We start from the raw sequence: 17487 nt of genomic DNA, 5'->3' as shown, positions 1-17487 counted from the left end.
TCAGCCTCTGGGGCACAGGCCAACACCAAGGTGTTGCACATATAAAGTATAGATGACACAGGTAAACATTTGCTGGGTGTTGGCATGATAGAAGGCACTTGGTGTCCGGGAAGACACAAAGGGAAAAGCAAGGAAGCCAAACCAGGGTGGTAGATTCAAGAGAAGTAGCCTCCTCCCAGCCCTACGTGCACCACTGTCCACAACGGAAGGAGGATAACATGGACAGAATTGCTTACTCAGTTTCCTCGCTGGTTGGGGGAAGCTACTTCCTTGAGGGCTGAGTGATAGTCGGCCAGGTGGAAGGGGAGATGAGGTAGTGTGTGCAAAGCGTCAGCCACCTGAAAAGGCAGGTGGGAATAGGTTGTGAAGTGCTCGCCATCTTGCATTTTATTGTGATTTTTCCAAGAAGATTCTTCCCCAGCAAGTCCTGTCCAAAAGCTGTCTCTTCGGTAACTTACACCTTTTCCCATATGCCACCATCCCTTTTCTCCCAGTATCTCAAGTCCTCTCTTCTGTCTCATGGCTTTAGGACTCCAGAGTGTCAACTGGCAGACAGCCTCCAACCGGCAGGCACATCACACAGACAGGTTCTACAGCCAGGATCTCATCGTACGGAGAGGCCAACCCTTCCATGTGTCATTGACCTTATACCGAGGTCTCAGCTCTGGAGGAAGAGTGACATTCACAGCTTCCACAGGTACCTGCTCACTGCTCCCCGCCCCCTTCCCACATACACACCTTGAGGAGACCTTGGGGCTGTGCATCCAAGGGGTGGTGGTGGTGGCGGCCTCAGGCTCTAACCCAGATCTACCACTGACTTGGTAGAGTCAACTTTTACCTATCTCTGAGGGTCACAGTCTTAACCTCAAGAGGGATTTGGACCACGTGATCTCCAGCTGCTTCCAGCTGCTTCATTGTATAACGTCTGCTTCATTGTATAACGTCTGCTTCATTGTATAACGTCTCCCAAAGAATCCCTGCGGTTATATTGGGATCTGGTTTCTCCACAGTCAGCCAACACTACTTGGTTTCCATTGTCCTATGTCTTTTTTCCAGGGCCTTACCCCTCAGAGTCGGCCAAGACAAAGGCTGTGTTTCCGCTCTCCAGTGGGACAAGCAGCAGCGGCTGGGGTGCACAACTTGTGTCCAACAGGGACAATGTTCTGAACATCTCCATCCTTAGTCCTGCAAATGCGCCCATTGGAAGGTACACACTAGACATGCAGATCTCCTCCCAGGGCAGTGATTCCACGATGAAACTTGGGACATTCATACTGCTCTTTAACCCCTGGTTGCAAGGTAAGCATCCAACCACCCACACTTCCAGCCATCAGCTAAGGGATGCCCGTGGAAAAGAGATGGAGGGAATGATTTTCATGGGCTCAGGTTTGATTAGGGGAAGTTTGTGGAATAGGGAAAGAGCACAGAAGCTAGAAGTCAGAAGCCAGGGGTTTTAGTCCAGCTCTGATTCTGAACCCACTATGTGAGTCTGGCAGTCTCTCTACCCTTCTGAGCCTCAAATTCCTCACCATTAGATGGACAACTTGCTATTTCTGGGGCTATTGCAAGGATCTCATGAGTTTTTCAAAACTGTATAGTATGGTGTAATGACTACAGCACCTTTCTGCAGCATGGAGACAGCTTGTGCCTGAAGAAGCAAGTTTTTCATTCCCAGAGGTCTCATTTTCAGATTCTTAGGTCATCTCAGCTTCTCTTTCAAGTTTATAGTTCTCATGATATGACGTGGAAGCATTTTACCCCAAGGCTTCACTCCTCGTTGCAGCTGGGGGAAGGGTTGAAGGTATGGCTTGCTCCAGCCACCATGTGGGTACTCAGGACTGAGACAAGGACGAGTCTCTACAGTTCTCTGTAAGATTCTATCCCCTACTATCTGTTTTTTTCATGTCAAACAGCTGATGATGTCTTTATGAATAACCATGCTGAGAGAGAGGAATATGTTCAGGAAGATGCTGGTATCATCTTTGTGGGAAGCACAAATCGAATTGGCATGATTGGCTGGAACTATGGACAGGTAAAAGGATCATAGAGGCTGGCAGTAATGTCCCTATTCTACCCAAAGAAGCTCTGTGGCAGACCCCACAGATAGGTGGCAGTTCCCAAATCTGTCCATTTGCCTGCCTCTTATTTATTCATCCATTCAGAAGATGTTCATTGATGATCTACTATGTGCCAGGGGCCAAGGTGCACCTATGGATACAGGAGATGGATAAGACATATTTCATGTCTTTGAAGAGGTCACATTTTCAGGGGCAAAACAGACACATAACTAAATTGATGCAACAACATGTTGTTGGTACCATGATACATAAGGCCCAGTAGAGACTTGCACAACAGTAGTTTCTATTATTCATTCCGTGTCATAATGTGATGAAATTTCCTTGGTGTGAGCATTCGACCTCCCAAGGGTCCTAGAGTACTGTGACATCTGAGTCCACAGAATTCCTGAGTTTGCTCAGCTAGCCCCATCCAGGGATTCCCTCCATATTTTCTTCTTTCCAGCAGACAAATGAAGCATTACAATGAAGTCCCTTGGGTGGGGGCCTTGGATGTCCAGCAGAGGGTGGACAGGTGCACATTCTCCCGTGTCTAGTAGTCAACCAGGGCACATCTGCCATGTATTTTATCTTCAGTATAATGCCATATATTTTATATGTTGAGTTTTATATGTTGTGTTCTGTGTTAAGTTTCATAGAAAAGAAGAAAAAGGGGTGGGGTGGGTAAGGGCATAGGGTACATGGAGGGGTGGAAGGGAGGATATTTTTGATGGGATGATCTGGGAGAGCCTTGCTTAGAAAGGAACTTAGGATCAGAAACTTAATGGAGGCAAGGGAGCTGGATAAGTATCTTGGGGAAAAGCATTGGAGGAAGAAGGAACAGCATATATGAAGACTCTATGGCAAGAAAGAGATGGGCCTTCTCCATTTTGTGAAAATGGCTTCAAATTCCAATTTTAGTGAGACACTTTATAATCAGTTCCCAAAAGTCTAAGTGATATGCTCGAGATCAATGTCAGAACTAGATGGAAACTTTGAGATGTGCTCAGCCTGATCCCTTGTTATACAGATGGTGAAATTGAGGCCCAGACAGGTCAAGTGACTGCTCTCAAGTTCGTAACAGTGAGGGAGTCTCATTAAACTTGAGAGGCCTCACCACAAGGCCTTGCATACAGCAAGAGGTCTGGATGATTTTTCAGGGTTAAAGGCCAGGTGGGTGGTTGTTCCTCTGTCTCTCAGTTCTGGGGGCCGTGGTGGGGGCGGGGGAGATATGGGCAGTGCCCATGGCTCTTACCAGCATAACCTCCATGCCCTCAATTAGCCGATACTACTTGTAATTTCTTTCATTGTAACATATGGCCCCATTTTGAACAGTTTGAAGAAGGCATTCTGAACATTTGCCTGTCAGTCCTGGATAACAGTCTGAATTTTCGCCGTGACCCTGCTACGGATGTGGCCCGCAGAAACGACCCCAAATATATTGGCCGGGTGCTGAGTGCAATGGTGAGTTCTGAGAAAACCATAATAACTAGTTGTTCCCCTATATCAAACTCAGCTACGGGTTAGGCACAACCACTCATCTTGTTGGTTGATGTCTCACAAAATAAAGTTGGTGGTTATTATATCCCCATTTTGTACATACAGAGCATGACACGCCTCTAAATTAAAGGACTTGCCTGAGACATTTGGGAGTGAGCGGCAGAGGCAGAACCAGACTCAGGCTGCCGGCTCCCAAGCCCTTCCCACTGTATTGTGAGGCCTTCCTCAGGCGACAAGGACTTGATCTGCGGGGGTCTGCCAGGGCTGGGAGGACACAAGCTGAGACACTGCTCCGTCCCTGGGGCTCCTGGGGAAGGGGTTACGCTCCTTTGCTCTGACTTATCCCCTCCTCAGCACAGAGGGCGTGAGTGCCAGCGGGGAGGGCAGAGGCTGACATGGCCGTTTTCTAGCTGGGGAACCAGATGCCAGGGGGCTGAAGGGAATCACTCACAACCTAGCCCTCGAGTGAGTCCGGCCAGAATAAGGCCTCCAGCTGCCCACCTGGGGCCACCTTCAACTCACCCACTCCCTCCACGTGAGAAACCTACCCCATCTATCCAAACACACACACTAGCTAGATACATACACAAGCTGAATGCTGGAGGAGTGCTCTGTACTCAGTGGGTAGAAAACCTCTCCATCAGAAAAATGTCCAAACAAGGGATACCCTGCTCAAAAGTTATAAATTAGAAAGCCAAAAGTCAGAGAGTTCTTGAACTTTAACCCTCTGAACCTAAACAATTACTCAGAAGTGTCAACTTTTGTGTGTGTATGATTAATGGACTAGGCATTTCCAGTCTCTTTTGAGCTGGAGAATATCCAAGCTAATGAGCTAGTTACATGGTTAAGTGAACGACCTCCTGACTACATGATAGATATTGGGGGTCATCAGACAGGGCTTCTTAACTGGAACCTGGCAGGACAGGTGTGGGGAGGCCCAGAGAATGTGGAGGCCCTGAGGAGATGGTGGGAACCAGGGTGGCAGGAAGAGTCAGAGAGGGAGTGGGCCCAGGCTGAACCTTGAAAACCAAGTGGTCCTGGAAGGGTGGGATTAAAGCCCAGGCCAAGGTCTAGGAAAGCTGGTGTTTGGGCAACTTAGAAAGTTGAGCCTCCTCAGTTCAGGAGAGAGTGGGGGAGGCAGCTGGCTCCAGCGGCTGCTGACTCACTCCAGCCCTCGGGACAAAACACTTGATCTCAGAGCCAGGCTCCTCAGCTGCACCTCCCTGCTCTCTCTCTAGCCCTCCTGGTTGGGCTGGACCACGAGCTAATTATGGCCTGTGTGGGGCTTTGAAACACTGGGCTTTCAGTCAGAGATGAGCCTATGATTACCACACTGGAGGCTGGAGCACCTGTGACTCAAGAGATGGAGATGGGCCGTGCAATCTTTCATCTTGAAGAAGCCCCATGGCCCTGATCCTGCAATTCCAGCCTGGCCGTCCTGGAGGGGGTGCAGAGCTCACCCAGCACACAGAGGGGCCGTGAAGGCTGGGTCAGCTGGTCATGGGCAAGGATCCTTCTATTTCCAGACTGCTGGTTCTCACAGGCCTTGCCTTGTGACCCCCACAGAGAGAGGGAGCAGTTCTCATTGTGAGGTTGGGGTAAACGCTAATCAGTTTCATAAACTCTGAAGACCTGGCTGCCGGAAGACAGCTGAGGGCGTACTTGCTTCTTCCGTTCCCTTTGTAGGAAGGTGAGCTTGAATGAATCAGCTTGTCAGCAATCACCCAGCTGACAAGCAGCCAGATTGGGCTCGTGATTCAGTTTTCTCCTTCTTCTTTCTCTTTTAACTTTTTTTTTTTTTTTTTTTTTTTAATTTGGCTGCATTGGGTCTTAGTTGTGGCACACAATTGTGGATCTTTTGTTGCAGTGAACAGATTCTCTAGTTGTGGTGCCTGGGCCCAGTGCAACTCACAGGCTTAGTTGGTCTGTGACACATGGGATCTTAGTTCCCTGACCAAGGATCGAACCCACATCTCCTGCATTGCAAGGCAGATTATAACCACTGGGCAACCAGGGAAGTCCCTCTTTTAACTCCTTATTATAGAAAAGTTCAGACGTTCACAAAATTAGAGGAAAAAGTAAAATGAACTTCTATGTGCCTGTCACCAGCTTCATCAATTACCTACTCAAGGCCAGTCTTGTTTCATCTGTGTCCCCTTCTCCACGGATTATGTGATAAATTCCAGATATTGCATCATTTTGTCCCTAAATATTTCAATATGAGTCTCTAAAAGACTCAGACTAAGAAACTCAGATCTCTTGATTCCTAGTCTAGTGCTCTTCTCACGTGACTTATTCAAGAATCAAGGGCTTCCCAGGTGGCACAGTGGTAAAGAATCTGCTTGCCAATGCAAAAGAAGGAGACATGGGTTTGATCCCTGGGTCAGGAAGATACCCTGGAGAAGGGAATGACAACCCACTCCAGTCTTCTTGACTGGAAAATCCCATGGACAGAGGAGCTTGGCATGGAATTGCAAAGAGCCAGATGTGACTGAGCATGCACAAAAATACCCGTATACAAGAATCATGAGTTAAGCTGAGTGAATGAATGAATGGATGGATGAAAAGCAAAAGTCCATCTTTATTCTTTCCAAGAATAAGTTAGTGGCTAAAGTTTTAAAGTGATCTTTTTAGAAGACCAGGTCACCAAAAGAGAGCTTCAAACTATGGATTCCCAAGTCAGGCAGCAGCAGCCCGTGAGTTCTGGCCAGGAATCGACTGTGGGCTGATTTTCTACCCCTGCTTCATCACTGACAAGCCATGGAGGTTTGATTTTCTCTGTGAGCTGGGAATGACATGTGAATTAGGGGCAAACATGGCCTGTTAAGGAAAGCATTTTCAAATTCATAAACTTCTTGATACCCATTCTCACAATTATCGTCCAAATCGCCCAAAAGGACACAGAGACTTGAGGGAGTCTCCCTGGCTTCCTTCTTTAACTCCTTACCTTGCCCCCTGGACTCTGCCTGTCACTCTCTGTGCTGATTCCTTTGGGGTTTATTCCTGCCCAGGTCAATAGCAATGATGACAATGGCGTGCTTGCTGGGAACTGGAGTGGTAGCTACACTGGTGGCCGGGATCCTAGGAACTGGAATGGCAGCGTGGAGATCCTCAAGGAGTGGCAAAGATCTGGCTTCAGGCCTGTTCGATACGGCCAGTGCTGGGTCTTTGCTGGAACCCTCAACACAGGTATTCTGGATGAGGTGTGACTTTGCTGGATGGATGGGCAGCAGTGGGGTGCCCCCGGGTACTGTCTCCACTGCACCTCGCGTCCTCAGACTGCCCTTGACTTGCAGTGTTGCGATGTTTGGGAATTCCCTCCCGAGTGATCACCAACTTCAACTCAGCTCATGACACAGACCGAAACCTCAGCGTGGATGTCTACTACGACCCCTTGGGACGGCCCATAGACAAAGGCAGTGATAGTGTGTGGTGAGTACCGATCCCTTCTGAGCACCAAATCTGAGTAGCTCCTCCCTAGCTCTCCCCAGCTTCTGGGATCAGCTCCAAACAGGGGTCAGGAGGCAAGTACCATGTCAACACATGGTTTAGAATAGAAATGCTATTATATCTTAGCCTTTTGGCTAAGACCAAGTGTAGAATGGAAATGCCGAAGCTAGCAAGACCCAAAACTCTTCTCAGAGTTCTGCAAATGCTGATGATCCACTTTATCTTGCCATCAGATGAAGGCTCTGATACCAGTGAAAAATATGATTCCTGGGCTCTGTGAAACTGCCTTGAATTTATAGGGGCCCCTAGACCCTCTGATATTTTAGAAGAGAAACATTGAAACTATTGATTTTCTTGTAAGAAGAATAAACTTATGTCATTTCGGGCAACCCATATGACTTAACGGGCTTTCTTAAAGAAAAGCAACATATTTTCTCATATGTAAGAAATTTCCTTGTATCTTGATTGATAGAATAAAATGTTAGCTTATTCTGGATTTCAACTGAAAATAAGAAGCTTTATATGTAACTGGAAATATATATTTCTAAACTATAAATATGATGTGCATATGTGTGTGTAATATATAATACATGCCAACTGAAAGTAGGTTATCTAAAACTTACAAGAATATATCTATAACTTTGTATAGCTGCTTATATACATAAAATAGATATTGTTACAGCTATTTAAGGTTATACCATATGACAAGTTGTTACCAGATGGCAACTGAAAATAATTATGTCTATATGTGTATATACACATAGATGCCTATGTATATAAAGTACTACATGCATATGTCAATAATCCATTGTTTGAATCCATTTCAAAAGATAGACATATAATAATCATTCACATGCGTATACATGGCTAGATAACTTAATAACAGATGTCATCTTTTTTCCAGATGTTCAACTTTGAGATAGTCTGTATAAAAAATTCTTTATTGCTTATTATTCCCAGAATAAGTAGATGCAACTTTACTGAAATGTACTTAGGGTAACTAATAGAATAATGTGAAAGGATATTAAAATTAACAAAAAGAGATATTAAAACAAATAAACAACAGCCCGCACCAATAATGGCACTGAATACTGTAAGCATCCTCTCCCCTCTGAAGGGAGGGAAGCATATGTAATCCACCCAAGGTCACATGGATGCTAGGGTTTAATGGGGGAGAGAAAGTTTATTTCAGATGTTCTTCCTTAATCTACACACACGTAATATTCTCTCTAGTGATGCTGCTACTTACAGTGAGGTTTTGTTTTCCAGCTTCTCATAAGTGAATGTCTTTTCTTCTCCCTGTTTCTTCCTTTTGTTATTGTGTCCAAAATCCCATTGCAACATTTTCTGATCCTTGGGACAATGCCAATCCTGGCTTTGTCTTCCTTTAGAAAAAGAGATGCTTGTTCCAACAAGATGACTGATTTGGGGGAAAGGGTGGTCCCCTTTGGCATAACCCTTCTGTGATTAACCTGCACACTAGGAACTGCAGAGGGGTCAGAAAGCATAAGGCTCAGTCCTTCTGCTGAGAGCATTTCTGGTGCTGTTAGGGGACAAGAAGTGGGGAGGTCATTAGAGGCTATTTAGTGATGCGGTGTCCCAGCTGTGTGATTCAGACATTTAGTACTGTGGGAGCTCAGGGAGGGAGCCATCAAGGAAGACCTCCCGGGAACAGGAAGTTGGGGCCTTTAAGCTGAATTTGGAATTAGACCTGAGATCTCTTGGTTACTGGTTCATGTTACACATTATCTTCATAATTCATTCTAAATATAACCACCTTGGGGCAAGTCTGGACCCATGGAGACATTCTCTACTGTCATTTCTGTTGGTTTCATTGCAGAAAGTCAGGCCCTAAAAGTCTGATTTTTCCTGGGGGTCCCTCATCAGAACACCCCTCAGAAAGCAATGGGTGCTGAGCATTCTTCCTCCTCCCCTTTCCCTGCCAACTGTGGATGGGGAACCAGCCCTGGATGGTGTGTACACAGGGATTCCTGAGCCCCAGTTCCAGTCCCACTACCATCTAGCTCTAGAACTTGTATAAGCCACTCCATCTTTCTGGCCCCCAGTTTCCCCATCAGTGAAAAGTAACTGTTGGCTTGGAACTAGATGTTCGCTTAAGCCTCTTTAACTCTTTGATTCTGTGAACCTTCAGCTCACCCTACTTTTTGATTTACAGTTACACCTCCCAAGAGTCCCTTCAACATGGTTCCTGCCAGGGGTTGGAGGGAACTAGCTCACAAGTCATTTTCTGCCTGGAGTGAAATTACTAACCTATTTTTTTTTCCTTGCCTATTATTAAAAGGACAGTTTGAGTTTGGACAGAAATTCTTCGATCTGAATCTGTATGTTGCAAATGTTAAAAGGTTTTAGAAACTTGTTCAGATTTGTCTAAAGTAATAGAATGTAAGGATCAAGTGAGGTTATGCACCTGAAAGTGCTTAATAATAATAACAGCAGCAACTAATAATTTGCTGAGCAACTGTGCTCCAGGTCCCTTTCTGAATGCCTGCATGTACTCTTTAGAAACAATGAAGTAGGCACTATTGTGATCACCCCATTTTACAGCTGAGGAACCTGAGACATAGAGTCATTCATTGAAGGGCAGATAACTTGGAAACAGTGGAGCTTGGATTTGAACCCAGGCTACTTGGTAAACTATGAAGCCCCAGAGAGATGCCAAAGAATGTTATCACCATTCCTGACTGATGTTTGAGAAATCTGACTGCATAACTTGAGATTTTCCAGAATAGGGGTTGGGGCAGTGGCTGGACACCAACCAGCTGAAGAATATGTGTTCTTTGGTTCACACTTAGGTGGCAAATGAAAATTTTTATGACACTAGATGCTATCTCAGGGTTCAGTGGGGAGAAACGATTTGCCCAAAGTAAAACTGAAATAGTGTCCAAGCTAGAGGTAGACACAGGTGTCTATCAATAGGACTATTCCAAGTCAAAGAGAATTAAGATCTCTGAGGGATCTTAGAGAGGGACCTACTTATCTTATATTTGAGAAACCAGAGGCCCAGGGAGAGGCACTGGTAAACAACTGGAGACATTTGGGTGCTCTAAATAAGTGTCTAACTTTATGTAAGTTCCTTAACTTTCTGTACCTCAGTTTCCTGTCCGTAAAATGAAGGGATAGGTCAGGGGACCTTGGCAATTTCTTCTAGAGCTCTCTTTGAATCACATTACAGCATCCACTGGGGTCCGTTTTTCTTCTAAGTCATTCTGCTCATGCCAGTGGTTTGACTTAAAAGGCACAAGGCTCTGGAGTTTTCACTTCTTTGGAGTCAGGATACTCTGGGGAAAGCTTCTTTACTATGGCTCCCCTCTGTGCCACTGTAAAGGAGGTCTCTGAAGCCTGCAAACAAATGTTTTAGAAAAGTTTGGCCAAAGTTATCTTTATCTTGACATTTCTGGCTTGTCTTCTTGGTTCATTTGACTTGACCCCCCGGTTTCTCAAGTCACAGACTTGACTCTATTTGTAGCCTTTACAGAGCTCCGAGGTGGAAGGCAAATGGAGACTGCCCATTCCTGTGGTCAGGGTAATGGAGTCAGTCAGTACTGGAGAAGAACTGTCATAACCCACACCCCTACATGAGCCCTAACTCCTAAGGCATCTATCACTCCATGGCCACCAGCCTCTACTACTAGTTAGCCAGTCCCCAAAGTACCTGGAGCAGCTTGCTTAGACCCACAGCAAGGAAACCAAGGCAAGAGTGGCAGGGTTCCAGAACAATTCAATTCAAAGAGCGTCATGCATGAATTGTATGTCAGACCCTGCACTAGACACTGGGCACCAAGTGGAGTGATATACATGAACCTCACTAGAGGAGTTCCCAGCTGCACAGGAAGCTGGTGATTGTGGAACAGAAGTTAAATAACTGAATCATGCAAGATTCAGACATAGCATAGAGGTAGGGTTGGCACTCTGAGTATGTTCAGTTCAGTTCAGTTCAGTCGCTCAGTCGTGTCCAACTCTGCAGCACGCAAGGCCTCCCTGTCCATCACCAACTCCCCGAGTTTGCCCAAACTCACATCCATTGAGTCGGTGGTGTCATCCAACCATCTCATCGTCTGTTGTCCCCTTCTCCTCCTGACTAGACGGACCTTTATTGGCAAAGTAATGTCTCTGCTTTTTAATATGCTGTCTAGGTTGGTCATAACTTTCCTTCCAAGGAGTAAGCGTCTTTTAATTTCATGACTGCAGTCACCATCTGCAGGGATTTTGGAACCAAAAAAAAACAAAGTCAGACACTGTCTCCACGGTTTTCCCCTCTATTTGCCATGAGGTGATGGGACCAGATGCCATGATCCTAGTTTTCTGAGTGTTGAGCTTTAAGCCAACTTTTTCACTCTCCTCTTTCACTTTCATCAAGAGGCTCTTTAGTTCTTCTTCACTTTCTGCCATAAGGGTGGTGTCATCTGCATATCTGAGGTTATTGGTATTTCTCCCAGCAATCTTGATTCCAAGTTGTGCCATCTCCAGCCCAGCTGGATGTACATCTCATGAAGTTCTCTACATATAAATTAAATAAGCAGGATGACAATATACAGCCTTAACATACTCCTTTTCCTATTTGGAACCAGTCTGTTGTTCCATGTCCAATTCTAACTGTTGCTTCCTGACCTGCATATAGGTTTCTCAAGAGGTGGGTCAGGTGGTCTGGTATTCCCATCTCTTTCAGAATTTTCCACAGTTTGTGGTGATCCACACAGTCAAAGGCTTTGGCATAGTCAGTAAAGCAGAAATAGATGTTTTTCTGGAACTCTCTTGCTTTTTCAATGATCCAGCAGATTTGATCTCTGGTTCCTCTGCCTTTTCTAAAACCAGCTTGAATATCTGGAAGTTCATGGTTCACGTATTGCTGAAGCCTGGCTTGGAGAATTTTGAGCATTACTTTACTAGCATGTGAAATGAGTGCAATTGTGCGGTAGTTTGAACATTCTTTGGCATTGCCTTTCTTTGGGATTGGAATGAAAACTGACCTTTTCCAGTCCTGTAGCCACTGCTGAGTTTTCCAAATTTGCTGGCATATTGAGTGCAGCACTTTCACAGCATCATCTTTTAGGATTTGAAAGAGGTCAACTGGAATTCCATCACCTCCACTAGCTTTGTTCGTAGTTATGCTTCCTAAGGCCAACTTGAGCTCACATTCCAGGATGTCTGGCTCTAGGTGAGTGATCACACCATCGTGGTTATCTGGGTCATGAAGATCTTTTTTACAGTTCTTCTGTGTATTCTTGCCACCTCTTCTTAATATCTTCTGCTTCTTTTAGGTCCATACCATTTCTGTCCTTTATTGAGCCCATCTTTGCATGAAATGTTCCCTTGGTATCTCTAATAATCTTGAATATGTTAGTACAAGATTTTTTGAAGGAGTTAGTATCTGAACTGCATTTAGAAAGACAAATAAGCTTTTACCAGCATAAGGGGTGGGAATCTGGGTCACTTCTAGAGAAGGTCCCCTGACCCCATGAATTCAAAGGTCAGCATAACTCAATTGCTGTCTCTAGGGACAGTGGTTTAGAAACTTCAAAGGTCGAATTAGAATTGATTTGAATGGAGGAGCAAGGAGGGGCAGAGATCAGTTTCTTGTAAAATAAATACTTCAGTCTGTGCTTTTCTGAGCTCTTACTGGGGAAACCCTCAAGATAGGAGCAGAGCCCAAGGTTGGAAGGTGCGACAGAGTGTGGCACACGACCATAAACAAACCAGCACATCCTTGATGATGTACTTGAAAGGCACATACATCCAAGTAACTGTGAGCAAAGTGATGGCTTTCAAACAAGGGAGGAACAAGGATGTGCTTGTTATCTAGTTTGTCTTAAATTCTTGCCTTGCAAATAAATATTCAAACATAGCTACTAACCTGTATATGTTTACCAACTCACCCTTCTCCTAAGGTTCTCTGTCAGAAACAAAATGAATCTGAAATTTGGTGTCCTTACTGTTTTCTCTTCCTCTCTTGCCCTCTCACCCTTCTAAGATCATCTTCCCACACTCCTGCTTTCTCCTAGTTAAAATATAACCGATTTTAAGGACCCAAAATAGATTTTGTGGGTCTGCCTGGAGATAATTTCTGTGATGACTTTTTTCCCCTACAACTGTAGGAAATCTCACAAAACATATAAAGAAGTAAAAATCATCTATAATCCTATTGTTCACATACTTTAAATATTTGATAGTTTTCTATCCAATCTTTTATGAGTTGTTGTTTTTATAGAATTGGGATCATGCATTTTATAAGACTTGGGCACAAGACAGAGCATGTAATAGACACATCCTGCTTTTCCCCATACTTGGAAACCAACCACTTCATAGTTTTAAATCATGTGTTTTTGACTAAACAGGGTATTATGAACATTTTCCCAATGTCATTAATCTTCAAAAATAAGATTTTAAATGTATTATATTCCATTGAATGTTAAGCCATTATCTCTTTTCCCACTATAATAGTAAACTATTTCCTATTCCCTATGTTACCTATCTATTCCCCTTTTTTTCCTACTTTAAATAACACTATAACAAGCATTGTTATATGGAAATCTTGAGCACATCAGTGATTAGTCCCATGAGAAAGATTCCTAGAAATGGTATATCCTAGGTTAGAGAATGAACATTTTAAATGCTTATGACACCTATTGCTATTGCCTTCCAGAAATTTTGTAATGAGCTATGTTTCATTACAGTAGTGAGTAAGGGATTGCTTTCTTTCCACTCCTATCATTGGTTGATTTTTTTTCATTATCTCTTTATTCACTTCTCATGGCCTTATCCCTTCTGTCTTGTTTTGGAACTGACTTTTTAGCTCTTCCCCTTTCCCCTGAAGAATCTAGCAGGGTCATAGTGCACCTGATAAGTACTTAGGAAGCTCTTCTAACTCCTGACAACTGTATAGTGTAGAACTCTGGATCTGGTCCCCATGGAAAGGCTTGCAAGTTTCATTTTACAAAATGTAAAATGAAAACACTTTTTTCTGATTATAAAACAATAAAAAATAAATTAATGAGAGTCATAGTAATATAGCTACCCAAAGAAAAACACTAATAATATTATGAGTTAGAGCCTTCCAGACATTCATGCTGTTTATATTCACACACATTAGATGTATGTGTGTTGAGTAATAATTACCCAAATGGGACCAGACTAAATGGTCTGTTTTATAACATTTAATATCTTCCTTTATCAATAAATTAAAATTGAGAGAGACAATATCGTTTGGTAGTTAAAAGCATGGACATTGCAGCACTTCTGCCTGGGTTAAAATCCAATGCTGCCTATTTACTGACTTTGAGACTTTGAACAAGTCACTTCACTTCTCTATGCCTCAGTTTCCAGAATTGTTGAAAGAGGATAACACTTATTTCTATCTTCCCTTATAAGAACACTGTGAAGATTAAGACATAACACAGACACTTAGTATTATTCTGTGTTGATACTTAACTGTGTTAGCTATTAGTGTTTATATAATATACATATTTTAAAATATTCATTTATTTTGTAATTAGAGCTTCCCAGGTGGTGCTAGTGGTAAAGAACTGCCTGCCAATGCAGAAGACTTCAGAGATGTGGGTTCAATCCCTGGGTTGGAAAAATCCTCTGGAGGAGGGCATAGCAACACACTCCAGTATTCTTGCCTGGAAAATCCCATGGACAGAAGAGCCTGGCAGGCTAAACTCTATGGGGTCACACAGAGTCGGACACGACTGAAACAACTTAACACACATATTTTATAATTATAAAATTGTAGAAGTAATAAGTAATTTTCATTATAGAAAATGAAAACATTGCAGAAATAAATAATGTACAACTTAGTTCATATGCACCAAAATCTGTCCGTATGCACAATACTTACACCAAACCATTACTTAAACTGTGATTATCTAAGATAATGGAATTATAAGGGACTCCCACTACTTTTTTTATGATGACTTTTTTCACAATTGTAAGAAATCTCAAGAATATATATTTTCTAAATCAAAATAGGTTCATCATATCAGTATATATTTTTATAATCTTATGCATACACATACACACTCTTGTAATTTTTCTTACTTGGTGATATAATTTAGACATCTTTCTATGTAAATGCTAGATTGATTTTGCTCATTCTTTTGGACAGCTGCATGATATTCTGTTGGATGGTTGTGTCACAATTTGTTTAACCATCTCCTTATTGGTAAACTTTTCCTCCATTATTTTTGCTATTACAAACAACACTTTAGTGAACATTTTTCCGTGTGCATCTATGTGCATGAATGTGAGGGTTTTTATAGGAGAAATTTCTAGAAGTTGAATTACTGGTTCAGTGGGTATGTAGATTTTTAAAGGTTTTTCACACTGATGGCCAAATTGCCTTTCACAAATGTCATACACATTTAAACTCCCACCAGTAGTGTATGACAGTGCTTGTTTTCCTACACCACAATGGGCATCATCCTATGCTTTCATTCTTTGTCAGTCTAATAGGTGTGATGCTATCTCTTGGTCATTTTAATTTTTTATTGGAGGATAAATGCTCTACAATGTTATATTGTTTTCTGCCACACAATAACACAAATCAGCCTTAATTTTCTTTTAATTGTGGTGAAGTTAATACTATTTTCATATGTTCGGTGAACATTTTTATTGCTTATGAAAATTGCCTGCTCATTGTCCATCATTGGCATGCCTGACTTCTTTTGTGTCTTGTTGTTGTTTAGTTCCTAACTTTTCTGTAACACCAAGGACTGCAGCCAACCAGGTTAATCTGTTCATGGGATTTCCCAGGCAAGAATACTGGAGTGGGTAGCCATTTCCTTTTCCAGGGGATCTTCCTTACCCAGGGATCAAACCTGTGTCTCCTGCATTGCAGATAGGAGAATCTGGCTTTATCACTGAGCCACCTGGGAACAGGTTCTTTTGTGTCTTATTGATTTGTAAATACTTTATAATATTCATTATAGTAAGTCTCTGTCTAGTATACATGTTGTATGTATTTTCCCTATTTTAGTGATTTTTTTCAACCTTTTTTTCCTCCCTCTTTTTCAGACTGGATAATTTATACTGATCTGTCTTCAAGTTTACTCTTTCCTCTGTTATCTCTATTCTGCTAGTAAGTCATCCATTGAATTAATTTCAGATACTGGTCTTTTTTCCAGTTAAAATTTTCCACTTGGCTCTTTTTCTATATTTTCTATTTTTCTGCTAAAAGGTTCCCTCGTTTCATTTGTTGTGAGCATATTTTCCTTTATTCCATTGATCATAATTATCAAAACTACTTTAAAATCTTTACCCAATAATTCTAACATCCGGATTATCTAAGGGTTAATTTCTGTTGATTGTCTTTTGCCTTGAGGATAAGTGATATTCTTCTGGTTCTTTAGATGTTCATTAATTGGGGATTGTATCCTGATCATTGGCTATGTCTTGATTCTGCATTTTGTCTTAGGAGCCTACCTGGGGTAGGCTCAAACTGCAAACTCTGTCTCACCTGTGTTGGGCAGGAGCCCAAGTTTCAGTTCATTTTTAAAATTTTTATCTGGACTGTTTGTGGTTTGCCTTGTATATGCCTAGCTCAGGGGTCACCCAGAAGCTTAGGCAGAGTTAATATACAAATCTGGGTTCCGCTTTCTGACTTTCCTTTCCAAGACTTCTCCCACACTCTCTAGTGATTCTGGTTAATCCAGGGTGTGTTTGTTTAACTCCTCAGGTCAGAAAGATGTGGACTGTCTGTTGGAATTTTTATTGCTCTGCACTGTACATCTACTGCAGCTGTCCTTAGGAACAAGGTCACCAAAGCACAACTTGCTCCATGCTAGTCTCTTCCTCAAAGTTTTGACATCCTTCCAAAATCCTCCTACTTTGCTTACTCTCAGATAGTTATCTTTTGTCAGTTTGTTGTTTTTGCACAAGAGACTATCTATTATGAGCTTATTCCTCCATGCTGGAAACAGAACTATAGTCTCTTTGTTTACTTGGTATATGAAAGCTTAATATTTTTACCTAGTCATATGTATCATTCTGAAGTTGGTTCTCTGCTTAAAACTATCTTCTCCACCTCATGAATATAAAAAAATTTTTTTCAAGTTGAATAGAACTTGAATTTATGTCAGACTTACATTTTCTTCCAAGCTGGACCCAAAACTGCCAATGCTAATGTAGTTGTTGTGGGATTGGAGAGGAGGAGAATAGAGGGCAGAATAAAGAATGAAGAAAGCTTTGGATAACTGTTTACACCTGGTGAGGGAGGGGACCAATGACTGAGAACATGCAGATTGGGAGATGAGGGGCTCCACTGATGAAGAACATTTTAAGACTGGCATGTGCATTCTTCTATACAGACCTTAACCTCAGGGCTTTGTGGCTGTTAGCCAGACCTGTCACTCTTCTGCACCCCATTCATTTTCATCCCACATGAAATACAGTAGTGTACCCCAACAGGATGCACAAGAGAAAGCTGTGTGGGTTTGCTCGCTGGGTCTTGGCTCTAACCTAGATC

At 42.7% G+C, this 17487-nt stretch overlaps 1 protein-coding gene across 1 annotated transcript in view; it reads left to right on the top strand.

Annotated features, from left to right (window-relative positions):
- Positions 1-519: 519 nt before the first annotated feature.
- The window catches only part of TGM3 (transglutaminase 3), a 30124-nt gene continuing 13156 nt past the window's right edge, over positions 520-17487 (top strand). The window contains exons 1-6 of the mRNA XM_061125779.1: positions 520-697; positions 1057-1299; positions 1914-2032; positions 3390-3518; positions 6566-6743; positions 6851-6986. Of these exons, the coding sequence (XP_060981762.1) occupies positions 520-697; positions 1057-1299; positions 1914-2032; positions 3390-3518; positions 6566-6743; positions 6851-6986 (983 nt within the window). The remainder of the gene's footprint in view (positions 698-1056; positions 1300-1913; positions 2033-3389; positions 3519-6565; positions 6744-6850; positions 6987-17487) is intronic.

Source organism: Dama dama, chromosome 23 (assembly GCF_033118175.1).
Source record: "Dama dama isolate Ldn47 chromosome 23, ASM3311817v1, whole genome shotgun sequence".
NCBI lineage: Eukaryota > Metazoa > Chordata > Mammalia > Artiodactyla > Cervidae > Dama > Dama dama.
The sequence above is the reverse complement of the archived record's forward strand: the minus strand, read 5'-3'. Positions and strand labels throughout refer to the sequence as shown.